Source organism: Aulostomus chinensis, chromosome 21 (genome assembly GCF_037954235.1).
Source record: "Aulostomus chinensis isolate RoL2024-O1b breed Wild chromosome 21, RoL_Achi_v1.0, whole genome shotgun sequence".
NCBI lineage: Eukaryota > Metazoa > Chordata > Actinopteri > Syngnathiformes > Aulostomidae > Aulostomus > Aulostomus chinensis.
Genome location: NC_141340.1, coordinates 19,743,823 through 19,760,199, shown reverse-complemented (window position 1 = coordinate 19,760,199; position 16,377 = coordinate 19,743,823). Strand labels below are relative to the sequence as shown.

At 49.7% G+C, this 16,377-nt stretch overlaps 2 protein-coding genes and 1 pseudogene across 10 annotated transcripts; all 3 read right to left on the bottom strand.

Annotated features, from left to right (window-relative positions):
- Positions 1-27: 27 nt before the first annotated feature.
- Positions 28-2,896, bottom strand: LOC147241995 (uncharacterized; annotated as a pseudogene). Its single transcript, XR_015110967.1, has 2 exons — positions 2,765-2,896; positions 28-1,487 (listed from the first exon to the last, which is right to left on the bottom strand). The product of XR_015110967.1 is annotated as an uncharacterized LOC147241995 (transcript).
- Positions 2,897-6,153: 3,257 nt separating this feature from the next.
- On the bottom strand, positions 6,154-11,712 carry LOC147241994 (uncharacterized). 4 transcript variants are annotated; one of them, XM_086191331.1, is made up of 10 exons: positions 11,560-11,712; positions 11,023-11,398; positions 10,362-10,906; positions 9,902-10,272; positions 9,065-9,315; positions 8,259-8,970; positions 8,074-8,164; positions 7,792-7,844; positions 7,629-7,693; positions 6,154-7,497 (listed from the first exon to the last, which is right to left on the bottom strand). In XM_086191331.1, the coding sequence occupies exons 3-6, from the start codon at positions 10,543-10,545 to the stop codon at positions 8,259-8,261; spliced, it is 1,518 nt and encodes a 505-aa protein (XP_086047457.1). In that variant the 5' UTR covers positions 10,546-10,906; positions 11,023-11,398; positions 11,560-11,712; the 3' UTR covers positions 6,154-7,497; positions 7,629-7,693; positions 7,792-7,844; positions 8,074-8,164. The 4 variants fall into 4 exon arrangements, with proteins under 4 accessions (XP_086047457.1, XP_086047455.1, XP_086047454.1 ...); XM_086191329.1 differs by having other exon boundaries at positions 7,792-8,164; XM_086191328.1 differs by having other exon boundaries at positions 7,629-7,844.
- Positions 11,713-12,290: 578 nt separating this feature from the next.
- LOC147241993 (uncharacterized) lies at positions 12,291-15,713 on the bottom strand. Of its 5 annotated transcripts, XM_086191349.1 has the most exons (8): positions 15,492-15,713; positions 14,766-15,374; positions 14,595-14,658; positions 13,875-14,382; positions 13,679-13,761; positions 13,331-13,459; positions 13,179-13,259; positions 12,291-13,050 (listed from the first exon to the last, which is right to left on the bottom strand). In XM_086191349.1, exons 7-8 carry the CDS (start codon positions 13,249-13,251, stop codon positions 12,320-12,322), a joined length of 804 nt encoding a protein of 267 aa, XP_086047475.1. In that variant the 5' UTR covers positions 13,252-13,259; positions 13,331-13,459; positions 13,679-13,761; positions 13,875-14,382; positions 14,595-14,658; positions 14,766-15,374; positions 15,492-15,713; the 3' UTR covers positions 12,291-12,319. The 5 variants fall into 5 exon arrangements, 4 of the variants coding, with proteins under 4 accessions (XP_086047475.1, XP_086047473.1, XP_086047474.1 ...); XR_015110889.1 differs by lacking the exon at positions 14,595-14,658 and having other exon boundaries at positions 15,170-15,374; XM_086191347.1 differs by having other exon boundaries at positions 14,595-15,374.
- Between the last annotated feature and the right edge of the window lie 664 nt (positions 15,714-16,377).

Genomic DNA, 16,377 nt, shown 5'->3' with positions numbered 1-16,377 from the left:
TGACATTGAATTGTGACAAATAAATTTGAATTTTTTAAAGAGAGTTTCAGTTCCAAATTAAGAAATTCAATTTCGAATCGTGTAATTCAAATTCAGTTTTGCCATTTCAAATTCAAATATAAAAAATTCAAATTCAGTTTTAAAATTCAAATTCAGTTTCTGGTGGCACATATTTCAGCCCATAAAGCTCTTTGTGTGCGATTTCATCCAGGATTATAATGAAACTCTCAGCTGTGATTCTCTTTCTACAGCCATAGCCATCAAGAATTTCCAGAAGATCATCACAATCTACTTTTGAGAAATCACTCATTGTTTGTATCAAGACCTCACATTCGTGGCTGCTCACAAACTGCAGGAAATGTGCCTTAATATCACTGGAGACACAATTGAAAAGAACCTGCTCAAGGAAGGGCAGAGCAAGTTTGTTTGGCAAATACTGACAGTCGAGGTAACCTTTCAAAAGGACTCACTGCTCACTGCCTTCCACTTTTCTGCGGAAAAATCATGGCGAATGCAAGGAACTTTTATTGTTGCACCAAGTGTGCATTTTTCATAGAATTCTTGCCAAAAGCAGCTGAGAGCATCTCTTAGTAGCCCAGATCCACTGGCTGCTTCCTCTGTGTTGTCTGGAAGTATGCGTTTCACATTCAGTGCTTTGTACAAAATCTCTGCATCAGAGAAGGCAGTTAAGACAGAAAGTGTTCCCATGATGAAGAGTTATTGTTATCACATCATCCTCAAAGAGCAGCGTGTCCTCTGTGTCTTCCTCCACCCTACACACCGGGCCAAAGGTAACAATAATGGATGCTTCCGGAGAAGGCTGGGACTGATCAGTGTCATTCATGACATCTCCTGTTTGCTGTTCTGCTACACTGACTTCATTGCCACTGGTTGCTGAAACAAGGATCACATCAGATACATCACTGGTATTTTCATCCATTTCTTTTGGCTTGGTTGCAATGTAAAATTGCAACATTGTCATGTTCGCAGCCTCATACATGGTGCCTATTGTCAGGCATGTGTCATCTGTAAGGCAGTTCTGTTTAAAGTCCCACACCTCAACTCAAAATCTGATACCGATCCTTTGGTAGAGGTTCAATCAGGAAAAAACAGTCTCTTCCCCTCTTGATGTATGTCTTCTATTCCAGCATCAGTTGACAGTTTTATTTTTCTGGTGCCACCACCCTCATTTGCCCTGACCTGTTAGGTCAATTTTCCATCGTTGTAAATCCATCCTATTGCCACAGTTCTTGCTGAATTTCGCTTTTTGGAATGTGTTGTACTCGTGTCTCTGTTTGATGTATCTTCCGTGGAACTGTCATTTCTGAGTTTCATTTTCTCACGAAGTTTTTCTGAAAGCCGTTGCTTTGTTTTCACATAGGCTTTTTACTCTTGCAGAAGTTGAAGAGGGCAATTTGATCTCCATAGGTGGGGATGTAGTTCGCCAGGGCTGCATCATCCATTAGCGCTATAACATTACTGTCGATCTGCACAAAGACAAAACAAAGACACTGATTTTCAGTGAAGAACACATTAGTTATATACTATGAATTATCTAAAGGGTCTAAAATAAACTGTTCACCAAAAAAGGGAGCCATATGTACAATATATACACAAAAATATCAGCGTTACTCCCAGAAAAATCCCCTATTTCAGGTGGTGAGTGGTGGATAAGGAAAACATTCACTTCAGTGAGCTCAATATTAATAAATTGGATATCTTTCAAAATGATGTTTATCACAAAATTCATTAGTTCTAAACTTATAAATAGATGAATGAGCTTTAGTAATTGACTTCAAGTTTGTTTTACAAAATGTAAAACAAACACACACACACACTTGTTTTCCTCTTGAAATATTTCTCAAAACACATGTGGTTGTAAAACATGATATATGAATTACTTAAAACTTTGTGTGACTTCATCTGTATCTTTGTATTTTCACATCATACAAACTTAGTCCTTAATAAGTGTCCTCTGGTTATGAATAATCAGTACCCGCGCACTCGTTCATAACGGTCTTCATTCGCTTTATTTATTCAGGCACTCGAACCACAGTCCGCCACAGTAACGTCATATCATGCATTTCACTACGTTGCAATGAGGTTGGCTGATGTGCATGGTGTATTTTGGGCGACCAAACCCACTGCAGTAACGTGAGCCTCGATGTATTCTGGGTAATTGTCTCGGAGAAAATCCCTGACATCCGACATGTTCAAACGACAGTGACAGTGACACTGAAGCCGGTTCCTTTTTGGGAGCGAGGCAGATTTAATTTTTTTTTTCCCAGTGGCCCGACTTCCATTTCTGAAAAAGTCAGAATTCTGAGATTAAAATCAGAAGTCTGACTTTTTTCAGAAACGGAATTAAATACATACATATATATATTTATTTATTTATTTTTTAAGGTTTCAGAAAAAAGTCCGAATTCTGAGATTAAAATCCGAATTCTGACTTTTTTCCTCAGAATTATTATTTTTTTATTTTAGTGGCCCTAATTTTTTTTTTTTTTAGTGGCCCTAAAACTCTTCCGTATTGGTCCGATGAATGGTAAATTAACATTTTAAAACTGCCCCGACAGCACAATTGATAGAGGTAGAGAGATATGCCTTCCTTGTATGACGCAGTTTCCACCGATGCAGTTCAAGTTTAGTCGACCACATCAACGCAAAGCACCCAGTCGCAAGTGCAGCCACAGCTAACGTTAGTGGCTAATATGTTAGCAGTTTAGTGACCTACAGCACAGCTCTTTGCCAAACTACACACATGAGCAAGTCTGCAACCGACAGGCTGACGAACGTTCTTGTCAAGTGGATGACAAAAGACTTTCTGGCACTCATCTCCTCCTTTGCACTCGAACTAGCTCCTTCTCCTCCCACCCACAAAGCTGGTAAAGTCCTTGACATGGTGCTGACTCGTAACTGCTCCATAACAGATGTGACAGTTACCCCACTCCACCTGTCAGACCATATCTTGGTCAAATTTGCGGCTGCCCTTCCGCAATTGCAGACACCAACACAGACGGTTTCCTTCCGCAGAAACCTGAAGTCCCTCACAGCAGCACAGCTGTCTGATGAGGTGAACTCCGTCATGCCCGACCACTCGCACTTCTCCTCACTTTCTGATAATGATAGTCACTAAACACTCCGTTCCTCTCTGGCATCCTCTCTGGACAAACTCTGCCCCCTGGTGTCCAAATCAGCCAGGAAAAAACAACCAAGTCCATGGCTCTTTTAAGTTCTGAGAGAAAAAAGAGCTGGACTCAGGGCAGCAGAAAGAAAGTGGCATAAATCCCAAGAACCCACTGACTTGTCCTTATACAAACAGAAACTTGCTTCCTTCACCTCATGCTTACAGTCCGCTAAGAAAGCCTTCTATCAGAACAAGATCTGTGCCACTTCTGATTCCAGAAAACTGTTTATGACATTTAACTCCTTGCTTTCTCCTCCAGTTGCTCAGCCTTCCACTGCGCTTACTTCAGACATGTTTGCCTCCTTTTTTACTGAAAAGGTTGCTGCAATCAGCAACCAGTTCTCTGAGCCTGACCAGTCCAGTCAGCACCAACCTGCCACTGCTGCTTCACTCTTCTCCTTTGCTCCTCTGAGCGAGGATGAGGTCTCCAGACTTCTCCTGAGCTCAAGACCTACAACTTGTCCTCTCGATCCAATACCCACCAGCATCCTGCAGACCATTTTTGCCCACTATCAAACCTGCAGTCACACACATTGTCAATTCCTCCCTGGAAACTGGCATTTTTCCTGCTACTTTTAAGCAAGCCCGTGTCACCCCACTGCTCAAAAAGCCTAATCTCAACCCCACCCAGGTTGAAAACTACAGGCCAGTATCACTTCTGCCATTCCTGTCAAAAATACTGGAGCGCTCAGTATTTAACCAGGTCTTTGAACATCTGCGGAACAACAACCTACTTGACTCTTTTCAGTCTGACTTCAGGTGTGACCACTCCACTGAGACTGCACTCCTGTCAGTCACTGAGTCACTGAGACTAGCTTGAGCTGCTGGTCAGTGCTCTGTCCTACTTCTGCTGGACCTGTCTGCTTCCTTCGACACGGTGAACCATCAGATTCTCCTCTCCACACTCTCTGAGCTCGGCATATCTGGTTCTGCCTTGTTGTGGTTCAAGTCCTACCTCACAGGCAGATCCTTCAGAGTGTCATGGCGAGGAAAGGTGTCTAGGTCACATGGCCTATCGACTGGGGTTCCTCAGGGGTCAGTGCTTGGTCCCCTTCTCTTCTCTCTGTACACCACCTCACTTGGTGCAGTGAGCCGCTTCCATGGCTTCTCCTACCACTGTTATGCTGACGACACTCAGCTTTTCCTCTCTTTTCCACCTGATGACAGAACGGTCTCAGATCGTATATCAGCGTGTCTGGCTGATATCTCCACATGGATGAAGGAACGCCACCTTCAACTGAATCTGTCTAAGACTGAACTTATGGTCTTTCCAGCTTGTCCATCTGTTCAGCCTCAGATCAGTGTCCAACTTGACTCAAGCCTTCTTGTGCCCACAAACTCAGCCAGAAACCTGGGTGTCATGATTGATGACCAGCTGACCTTTAAGGTTCATGTGGCCTCAGTTTCTCGGTCTTGCCGTTATGCCCTCTACAACATCAGGAAGATCAGACCCTTCCTGACCCAACAGACCACACAGCTTCTGGTTCAGGCTCTTGTCATCTCACACATTGACTACTGCAACTCTCTTCTGGCAGGCCTCCCTGCATGCTCATTCAAGCCTCTGCAGATGATCCAGAATGCAGCAGCACGTCTGGTCTTCAACCAGCCCAAAAGGGCACATGTCACCCCGCTGCTGGTTTCTCTTCACTGGCTTCCAGTGGCAGCCAGAATCAAATTCAAGGCACTTCTCTTGGCTTACAAAACAATCACAAGAACGGCTCCAGCCTACCTGGAATCCCTGATCCAGGTCTACTGTCCTTCATGCCCACTACGCTCTGCATACGAAAGACGTCTCGTGCTTCCAGCCCAGCGCTGCTCCAAATCTCTAGCCAGACTCTTCTCTTCTGTTGTTCCCAAATGGTGGAACGAACTACCGAACTCCGTGCGTTCTGCTGAGTCCCTTTCTACTTTTAAGAGACAATTGAAGACTCAATTGTTCAGAGAGCACCTAGGCATTTAACCTGACTCTTCTCCTCTTTGTCCTGTGGGGAAGAATAAGTCAGAGGGTCCAAGACCCAGCACTTAGGGATTATGTAGCACTAACTGTGTTGTGTGATGTTATATGTATGTCCAAAAAAAAAAACAAAACAAAAAAACAGAAGGGGGGGGGGGGGACACTTCTTCTGCCACTAGATGGCAATAACTGTGACCAAATCACAACTGAAGCACTTTTGCGCTAACTACGGGTTTCTTCCTTAAGTCTTAATTCTTGCTTGTGTTGTACGTCGCTTTGGACATAAGCATCTGCGAAATGAAATTGTAGAATTGTAGAATTGTAATCACATTGTAAAATACTTAGAGGTAGAACCTTTGAGGCGGCAGACATCGAGTGCGTTAACACAACATAACAATCGTCAACTCAAAACCAACCTTTAAGTCTCACCACAAACACTAACTAAATGTTCAGGATACGACACACGACTAAATATACGGTGTTACTTGAGCAAAGTATGACTTTTTCATGGACTTGATATGAGCTTTCATTCATTTTAATGTACAAAGTCTGCCACCAGGAACGGAAAACATAAAAGAGAACCAACACATATCAGTGATATAAGACACATTCTGCATTCAGAATTCTGGATTCAGTGATATGAAGACTTAGTACTAGGAGGAGCGGAGCATGGCGACCTAACTCTCTCAGAAGGAAACCGTCGGACAAAGCCGAGGGCACCCAAAGACATCTAAATATGCTTGACCAATCAAAACATGCCAGTTTCGAGGGAGGCCTCTGATTGGCTGTTTCAAATTTAGAACAACAGGAAGTAGAAATTTAAAACACAGGTAGCGTTTCAGAAGGGGCCCATTTTTTTGATGGGGCGCAGCGGCAGGTCGGCGACACCAGCCCTTTTTAAATTGCAAATCTATGCATTCATGAAGATGTTCAATGTGTTAAAAAATATCACAAGTGAGCAAGCAAAAAAGACAGAAACAACACCAGGGCTTTGAGATAGTGATATATTTATTTAAAGTAAATGGATTAAAATACAAACAAAATCCAATAACACATAAAAAAGTTCACTTCCTCCCCTGGTCGGCTATTTTCTGAGCCGGCCAGGGGTCAGGGTGTTGTCCTCTGGCGCAGTGTTGGCAACTCCTCAGTAAGGAAAGTCGCTTTTGGCTGTCCTAAAAGTCGCGAGAAGTCGCCAAACGATGCCGTCACCTAATTTGCCTAACGTGCACGTGATCGCAATGGATGCTGTAGGAGAGTAGACAAAAAGTGTTTTAAAAAAAAAACTAAATATGTTGTATTATACGTTTATAAAATATACATATATAATACTGTATAATGCAGTGATTTGGTGACAACGAATGCAATGAGTGAACCTTTACGTTTATTTAACATCCCGCTATCCGATCCCACTCTTCAGAAGGGTGGGATCTCCTCGGCGGCTTTGTGCATGTGCGATTCATTTGCTGCCTGGACGCAGAGGGGTGAGGGCTCTTTATTATGTCTATAGGTGAGGGTCTCTGCTCCACTCCTGACTGTAGCTGCCAACTGCCGCACCACTAGAGGCGGTGATCACCTGTGTGTGACTGCTTTCGGGCGGAGCAGGAAGAGCCCACTGCTCGCTGAGAACATGAATTGCAGAACAAAGATATGTGCTTTCACGCAAGTCTCCAAATGTCAGAAAAGTCTCCAATAACACCAGGAATAGTTGCTAGATTTGTCGCGAGTCGCTTTTGACAAAAAAAGTCGCCATGGAGAGTTGGAAAGTCGCCAGATTTAGCGAGAAAGTCGCCAAGTTGGCAACACTGCTCTGGTGAGGGCACAGAATCTATCGGTGGTGCCGCCGCTGCCACGCATGACTTTTAAAAACAGTGTGCCCGTGGTCTTTTGTCTGTGGCAGTTCATAGTCCCTGCAGACATGGAGTTTGTGGGGCTTACAGGTGGCAGCAGGGACTTCTTGACCCTCCTCCTCCATGTCAGCCAGCTTCTTCATCCGCCAGAGCATCATTCTGGGGATGGACCGCACGTGGCTCTCCCACTGCTGAGCGGTGTGTTCTCTGTCCACTGTGGGGGAGAAGGAGTGTCCCCTGTAGAAGGTGTGACTAAAGTCTCGGTGCTGGGGTTCCCCATAGATGTAGAAGGGGTTCCCTTGACACCTGGCTCAGCCAGGAGGTCCCTGTCCTTCTCCTCGTTCTTCCTCCTCCTGTACACAGTCATTCTGCTGGGGACTCTGGCGGATCAGGAGGAAGTGGCAGTTTGTAGCTGTTGCTGCTTTTGCCTCTCCTGCAGCTGCTTCCTCCTTCCTTCTTCCTCTCCTGTCTTGAGCCTGGCTGGCTCTGACCAAAAGAAATGAAACCTGCCAAAGGAACACAATCGCTGTTTTAATATTAATCTTATTTTGGCACTGAGCCACACTGCGATATACTACATTCATACATGTGTCTGACATCCCTGTAGAGTGAAACATTTTCAAGCTGCTGCACACACCTTGATCAGAGTTCTCCTGCTGCTTCAAGTGTTTAGTCTTGGAGAAACACAGTCTCTGCTCCATCCTGAAGGTGAATGAAGAAAGCAAAGATCAACCTGCTGACCTTTGACCAATCATTGTCCTCCGAAACCCTCCCATGGATCTTCCTGATTGTTCTCTCACCCCTGCAGGCAGCACAGCGGGGGCCAGTTGTTTGGCGGGGCAACTGCCATCTCCTGGAAGAAAAGGTGTCGTTAGAGACAAAGACATTCCTAGGAAAGTGCCGGTCAGGTTGTTGGGTGATGAACTCAAAGTGTGAATACTGAGTGTTTGCAGGAAGAGAGGGAGGAAGGAAGACAGGGTGTGGAGCACCTTCACGGAGCCAAAGGGCTGCACAACGTCAAACCTGCTTGACAGCCACTAGCTGTCAGTGCTGTCAAAGATCAGACTGAAACTGTCACACACTGTAAGGAAGTAGCTGTCAGCTCCGTTGATGGGGTCCCGGCAGCAGAGGTTGACGGAGGGGGGAGGCAGAGTGGGACCAACTGCGTTACTTCTGCAGATGATGACAATGACAAAAAACAAACTGTTGACAATCAAATAAAAAAACAACAAGAATACAATGTTTTTTGTTGAGTAAATTGACCAACTCAAACTTTCGGGGTCTTTGCTCCTCTTCTCTGCCAGCCAGTCCTCCACAGAGCAACCCTCGGTCCGAAAACAGAAGTGCTCTCCTCTGTAGCGGCTGTGGCAATACCCTGTGTCTTTGGCTGACGACAGCGCAAGCCCAGGAAGTGCGCAGTGGCCTTCCTGGGCTTTTTGAAGAAGAGAGCACATTGTTCCCAGGTCCGTCGGTCCTGCTGTTTGTGCAGCCTCCTGAAGAAGAATGTGCTGCGGGGTACAGCTTGTGAGGAGGTGGAGGTGGACAGTGTAGAGGCGGCAGCAGATGCAGATGGAGCCTGAGAGGTGGAGGCTGAATGAGTCAGAGAGGTGGAGACCGATGGAACGGTGGAAGAGGAGGAGGAGGAGGAGGAGGGGGACGATGGGGCCTGAGAGGTGGAGCTTGATGCAGCAGCAGATGGGGTGGTGGTGGAGGAGGCTGAGGTGGCGGCTGCTGCAGTAGAAGTGGCACTGGCCTCAAGGGCATGAAACACTTGGGGTGCCAGGGGCCCACGGTGAGTGTCTGCCCGACCAGACATGTCCTCTGGGTGCTGTGTTTCCAGAGGCTGGTGGGGCAGCGATGGGTCCTGCAGCAGAGCCATGGCAGAGGGTAGAGGCTCTGCTGCTTTTCTTTCTGCACTGAACCCTGTCACATTTACCACAATGTCTTGTGTCCCAGCCAATTTACAGTGCTCGCTGTACCTGGCACAGACAGAGAGGAGCCAACGATGACAAAAAACAGTGAAGTCTCAGTAATCACCATGTGGACATGATGAAGACAGCACTGGACTCTTACCACTGCGCAAGACTCCACTGGTTCATGTGGAACAGCTGTATGGGGGCGCCCACCATGAGGTTTGGACTATGGAGTACATTATCTCTGATGAGAGCATAGTCACTCATGACGGCGCCCCAGCGGTTGATCAGCACCCCGGCGAATTTTCGGCCCTGGATGGATGGATGTAGGACAGCTCCACAAACAGAGCTTCCACCATCCTGCTGATGCTGGGAATCTGCGCCGCACCTTCCACATGTCCGAGGTAGGACCTGAATGGGGAGCAGAGACAGACAGGGATCAGAGACGAGAATCTGTATGTTTGCTGTGTGGTGTGAAATTATTGGAAGCAATTGTTATCATTATTGTTGTGACATGTTATATACATTGTAGTTATTTATTATGACCACAAGATGGCACTGATAACTCTTTTACGAACACCTAATTATAGAACCACACCCCAAACATTTGGAGATCAAGTAGTGTGCACTGAGACATGATGCTGATGCCACTCCGTCTGCTACCGCTCCTGTGAACAAATGTATTGAAAGAACCCAAGTTTTTTCATTTTTTCATGATGCCATGTGAAGCCCTTTGAGACAAACTGTTTGTGAAAACGGGCTATACAAATAAAATTGCCTTGCCTTGCCTTGCCATTTAGACAAGAAACATTAACATTATTGTTCATAATATTGTTTCCTTAAACTGCTAAGCAGTTTGCGAATAAAAATGACCAAACAAACATCTGCAGATGACTGACAGGAGAAGCAAATATCAAAGAAAATGAAGTGCTTTAAGGAGGTGTTGAGGTGAGCCTCCTCCTGCAGCTGCAGGGCCTGTGAAATTCTCACGAAATACCGCTTGACGCTGTCCACGCCTGCAGTGCCAGCGTGCCTGGAGGATCCAGCCTGGAAACGGCCACGCACGAGCCGTTCCTGGTGGCGAGGAGCGAAGGAGATAGGGGCCTTGTCCTGGTCCCGCAGCGCAACAATCTGCCTCACCTGCCGCCAGGCGCACTACATGCTGGTAGCCTCCTGTCAGAGGGTCCGACATAATAACGAGCCAGGGTTTCTCAATCCAACTAAATTTAACCCAAACAACAAGTGCTGGTGAGCAAAAAGGAACAAAAGAAGAGCAGACACCGGGACCAGTCCAGCCTCGGTTCTCGTTCCACCTCACCAGTCCCTCCAGCAGGTACACCTGGAAGTGGAGGGCGCTGGCGCTCGTGCCTGCGAGGGAGGGAGGGGAGAAAGAAGTTAGAGGAGGACGGACGCAAAGAGCACGAGAGATGAAAGATGCATTTCATGACGCGTCTTACCTGGGATGAAACGGCACTGGTGGAGGCGGAACGACTCCAGGGAGCTGGAGCCTCTGGCGCAGCAAAAGACGGGAAGCTTGACCCCCGCTTTGGTGACTTCCCCCACTTTCACGTACAGGCTCACCCCCTCCGGATCCTGGATGCAAGCCAGGTGGCGACGCTGCGTCCTCCAGATGTCCTCCATCCTGCCGCAGTCAAGAAGTGGGACCCCCCTGGTGTCCGTCAGGTCCCAGAAGGAGTCCAGCAGTTCCTGGGTGAGCCGCTCCGTCTCTTTGGGCTCCCCTGGTCCGACGGCGGCAGTGGCGGGCCAGCTCCCTGGGCGTGGGTGTCACCCTGGCGTCACTCCCCTGCTCCAACTGCTTGGCCTCCACAAGTCGGGCCACGTCCCCGCCGTCCCACTCAAACATGGCCAAGGACAAGCAGGCCATGAAGGTGGCGAAAAGCTGGTGGCTGTCGGTGGTGACGCCTCAAGCGAAGCGGCGCATGAGGTGCCACACATCCAGGCGCACCACCAGCTGTTCCCAGTCTGCAAACATGGCCGCCACCTGCAGAAGGAGAGGAGGATGCGTTGGAGGAGGAAAACTTGACACGTGTACACATGCACCGACACTCTCAGAAATGTGAGTAATTCCCTCCTGCCCCCCCCCCCCCCCCCCGTTACCTGTCAGCGCCAGTCAGTCCACACTTGACCAAAAATGTGACAGCTTGCCTTTTTGGTGGAGTCCATCTTTAAAATGTCTCCACAGATGGACGTGACCCTGGCTTTGGTCTCCGCCAGACTAGTGAGGGCTTCTCGTACGTAGACAGAGAGGAGCCAGTGGACGGAGGGTACCGGGTGCATGGGCGGGAGCGACACGCGTCCAGGCTGTTCTTCAAAACCCGGCACCCCGAGCTTGCGCAGCACCGACAGGTACGACATGGACCTGGTCAACCAGTCCCGGCAGTGCTGCTCCTCCAGGTAGGCGCGGAGGCGGGATGCCGAGTTGCCCAGGGTGCGCTCCTTGAGCTGCCGAATAACCGCTTTGTCACAGGACAGCCTGTCAAAGGAGGATGGAAGAATTGAATGTCAAACAGGCGTTATCACATGACACCCCGACACCAACAACAAGTGCTACGATCGTAAAACGCTGTCAGTATTCAGGCCTGCGTTTCATGCGTTTTCACGTCCTGAGTGTGTTGTCGTGCCGCCGCCGCTTACTTGGAGGTGAGGACGGCCGGGAACATTTCCTGGTGGGGCTGGGCCAGCTGCTCCACGACGCAGGGCACCCAGGCTGCGCACTTCCGCGTGCACGAGCCGCACTCAAGGTACTCGGTGCCAATGAAGTACCAGCCCGTCATGTCCAGGACTCTCCGCACCTGTAGAGCCCGGCTCCAACCAGTCGGCGGCCGCAGTCGGGGCACAACAACTTGTATGCCCACAACTTCTAGGACAGCCAAAGGCAGAAGCGGCTCTGGTAGAAGGCGTGGTGAGAGGCTGGGGTCTGGACGGCATACAAATAGAACAGCCGGAAGTCGGTACATAGAACAGAACTAGATGTTTTGACCGCCGACTTAACATTTGGCGCTTTAATTGAACGAAGGTGCCAGAGGGGCCCCGATCGGCCACCCCCGGCCCGGGCAAACCGGCTCGATATGCTCCGACCGGCCTCCCAATTAGCCGCTTGCCCCGCCGGCGAAGGAGCAACGGGAGCGCCTTTATTCAAATTACCCACGCGCCTGCTCGGAGAGGACTCGGAGGCGCTGTTATTCGTCGTGTAGACCGAGGGAAGCGCTGTTCTTCGCGGTTTATCAACCGTCTATCCATCCGTCCACATGTGTAATACATACATAATACAGATGTAGATTTATGTTATAAATGTTTGTTATAAATAAATAAAAAGGAACTATCAAAGTATGACAAGCAAGAAAAACACAACACCAGGGCTTTGCAATACTGATATATTTTATTTACAGGAACCTCAATTGTTTTCTCTCTGGCCGGCTCTTTTCCTCGCCAGCCAGAGGTCAGGGTGCAGTCCCTGCGACATGGCACAGAATCTCTCCGTGGTTTTGCCACCGCCACCGCTTGTAAGACTGCTGAACAAACTGTGCCCGTAGTCTTTGGTCATCGGCAGGCCACAGAGCTGGCAGATGTGGATCTTGTGAGGCTTATGGGTCTTACGGGCGGGGACTTGCCGACCCTCCTCCTGCTCCTCGCCGACCCGCTTCCTGATACGCCATGAGGTGGTTCTGGGGACAGACGGCGAGTTGCTCTCCCACTGTTGTCGCAGCCACTGCTCGGAAGTCCTCTTCCCCTTGTCCTCCATTGGGCAGAAGAAGCGCCCCCGGTAGAAGGCGTGGTCCGAGTCCAGGTGCTGGGGTTGCCCGCACACGTTGCAGGGGTTCCCCGGGGCCATGGCTTGGTCGGTCTGGGCGAGGAGCTCCCTGTCTTTCGCCTCCTTCTTCTTCCTCCTTTGTAGGGTCACCCTGGTGGGAAGCCTGGTGGACGAGGAGGAGGAGGAGGGGGTGGGGTGGGGGAGGGGGGGCCATGCAGCAAGGTCCAGCGGCAGCTGGCTGGATGCGGAGGAGGAGGCTGAAGGTTGCGCCCGTCGACGCTTGCAGCTCTTGGGAAGCTGCTGCCTGCTACCGCTTGTGGCATCTCCTTCCTCTCCCGTCCCTGGCTGGCTCCATACATCAGAGGAGGTAAACCCTGCTTAAGACACAACTATTAATAATATTCCGCACGGAGCGACACACGCACCCGGCCATGTACTGCACCCATACTGTCTAGTCCCTTTACAAGGGAAAAAAAAACAGCATTCAAGCTGCTGTACACACCTGGATCAGAGTCCTCTTCCTCCTCCAGCTCCTCCAGGTGTTTGGCCTTAAACAAACACTTCCTAGGCTCCATCACGAAGGCTAATGAGGAGAGCAGAGGTGGTTTGGGCTGTTTTTAAAAGACTTTACTCTGGGCTGGTCAGCCTGCTCACCTTTGACCGATCGTTGGCCTCCCTCCCGTGGATCCTCCCCATTGTTCTCTCACCTCCGCAGGCAGCACAGCAGGGGCCAGTCCTTCGGCGGGGCAGGAGGAAGGCAAATGCGTGAACGGCCGCCATCTCCTGGAAGAAAAAGGTGTCGTCAGAGACAAAGACATTCCCAGGAAAGTGTCCAGTCTGGACGTCGGGTGATCTACTTAAAGTGCCAATACTGAGTGGTTGCAGGGAGGGGAGCCACCATCACAGAGCCAGCTAGACAGACACTACAGCTGTCAGTGGCTGTCAAAGATCACGCAGACCGACAAGGTTTAGACACTGTAAGTGAGTAAGTAAGTTAAGTACCTGTCAGCTGGATCTTGGGGGTCCCGGCAGCAGGTTTCGACGGATCGGATGCAGGAGGCAGAGCGGGACCGGCTGCGTTACTTCTGCAGATGACGACGACAACGAGAACGAAAGTGTTGGCAATGAACAACAAAACAAGAGGGAGAAGAAGAATACAATTTATTTATTTTTTGTCGGGGGAAATTGACCAACGCACATTTTTGGGGTCCTTGCTCCTCTTCTCTGCCAGCCAGTCCTCCATGGTGCGACCCTCAGCCTGAGAACAGAAGTGCTCTCCTCCGTAGCAGCTGTGGCCGTACTCTTTCGTTTTCGGCTGGCCACAGCGCGAGCACAGGAACTGCTAAGGGGACTTCCTGGGCTTTTTGAGGAAGAGAGCACCTTCTTCCCGGTCCCGTCGCAACTGCTCCTTGTGCAGCCTCCTGAAGAAGGCTGTGCTGCGGGGTACAGGATGCGAGGAGGTGGAGGCGGACGGTGCGGAGGCGGCAGCAGATGTCGTTGGAGCCTGAGAGGTGGAGGGCGATGGAACCTGAGAGGCGGAGGCTGATGGCGCCTGAGAGGTTTCGGCCGATGGAGCGGTGGAAGAGGCGGAGGAGGGGGATGATGGAGCCTGCGAGGTGGATCTCGATGCAGCAGCCACCGAAGCTTTTGCCGAAGGAGGTGAGAAGGAAACCATCTGTCCAGATCCATCCTAGGCGCAAGAGGTGCTGGCGTGGTGGAGTGAGACAGAGACTCAGACGGAGGGGTAATAAACAACCACTTCCTTCTATGATTTTGAGTAACCTGAGATCTTTGTACAGTAAAATTGATGAACTCCGCCTTAATGCACGTTACAGTTGTGAATACAAAGAGTCATGTGCCATAGTGTTAACAGAGTCATGGCTCCACAAAGACATTCCTGACTCTCTGACTGATCTACCTGGCTTTACTTGTGTACGCCAGGACAGAGACTCCTCTTCAGAGAAGACAAGAGGAGGTGGTGTCTGTGTGTACATTAAAGACAACTGGTGTCAAAAAATCAACACCATGGAAACTGTCAGTGCCCCAGATCTTAAACTGCTTTGCGTGTCCCTAAGGCCCTTTTATTTACCCAGGCAGTTTGGGAATGTAATCATCTGTGCTGCTTATGTTCCCCCTCGTGGCAATGCAGCCAGGGCTGCCAACTGCCTCATGGAGTGTGCCCAATCCCAACTCCTGCGCACCCCTGGAGCCCCTTTATTCATCCTTGGAGATTTTAACCACTGTCGGCTGGAACCTGTTTTATCTGGATTTTATCAGTATGTAAAATGCAGCACTAGAAATAACAAAATCTTGGACAAATGTTTCGCAAATATCAGAGCAGCTTACACTGCGAGGTCTCTTCCTCCTCTCTCCAACTCAGATCACCTTACCGTCCACTTTATTCCTACATATAAAACTGTACTTACTGGAAGTCCAGCAAGCCACAACGAAAAACTGTGTTGCAGTGGACGGTTCACAGCCTGGAGACCTTACGTGGATGTTTTGAATGTATTAACTGACGGCGGCAGTGGCGGGCCAGTTCCCTGGGTGTGGGTGTCACCCTGGCGTCCCTCCCCTGCTCCGACTGCTTGGCCTCCACCAGGCGGGCCACGTCCCTGCCTCTAGCCAAGCGGCGCTTGAGGTGCCATACATCCAGGCGCACCACCAGCTGTTCCCAGTCCGCGAACATGGCCGCCACCTGCAGAAGGAGAGGAAGATGAGTTGGAGGAGGAAAACTTGACACGTGTACGCAGGCACCGACACTCTCTCTCTCTCTCTCTCTCTCTCACACACACACACACACACACACTTTCACCTCTTATTTTGCAACATGTGCCGCCCGTGGCGCAGTAGTCCCAGTTCACGTACAGGATCTGGGGAGGGTCCCATCTGTACCTCCGCACCAGCCCGTCTGCCATGGGCGCAAGCCCCTCCTTCTCGGCAGCGGTGAGGACAGAGATGAGCACCTGCCCGTGCTCGTTGCCCACATTGGTCACCCACTCGGCCGTCCCGGCGCCTTCCCCCACGAGCTTCTTGGTCATCTGCAATAGAGGAGAAATGTGAGTAATTCCCTCCTTCCCGCCCCCCCAGTCACCTGTCAGCGCCAGTCAGTCCACACTTGACCAAAAATGCGACACCTTGCCTTTTTGGAGGAGTCCATCTTTAAGATGTCTCGCTCAGGTGCAGCAACATATTGGGACGACCAACTCTGAAACTCATCAATGAGGTGCCAACACGCTGGAACAGCACACATGAAATGTTGTCAAGGCTGCATGATGAGAGGGAGCCAGTGTGGGTGTCTCTGGCCTCTCTGGAGATGGATTTGACTCCACTGACAGCTGATGAGTTCACCATCATAGGAGAAGCACTTCTAGTGCTTTCTCCATTCCATCAAGCTACAGTGGAGTTGTCTCAAGAGAGGCGAGTGTCAGGTTCAAAGGTCATCCCGATGATGAAAATGCTCTATCAAGCACTTGAGGTTCACGCGTCAACCTTGCACACACAGGCAGCCATGCACCTACATGAGCACCTGAAGCGTCGAGTCACAACCACTGCTTCCAGTCTGGAGTCTATGAGAGTGTTAACCTTAGCAACACTTCTAAATTCACATCATTTGGGTTCCTCCAGGTGCACCGAGGCCGTAAACAGACTGCGGTCTGAGTGTGCACATATCATCGGGCACACATACGAGGCCCAGCCCG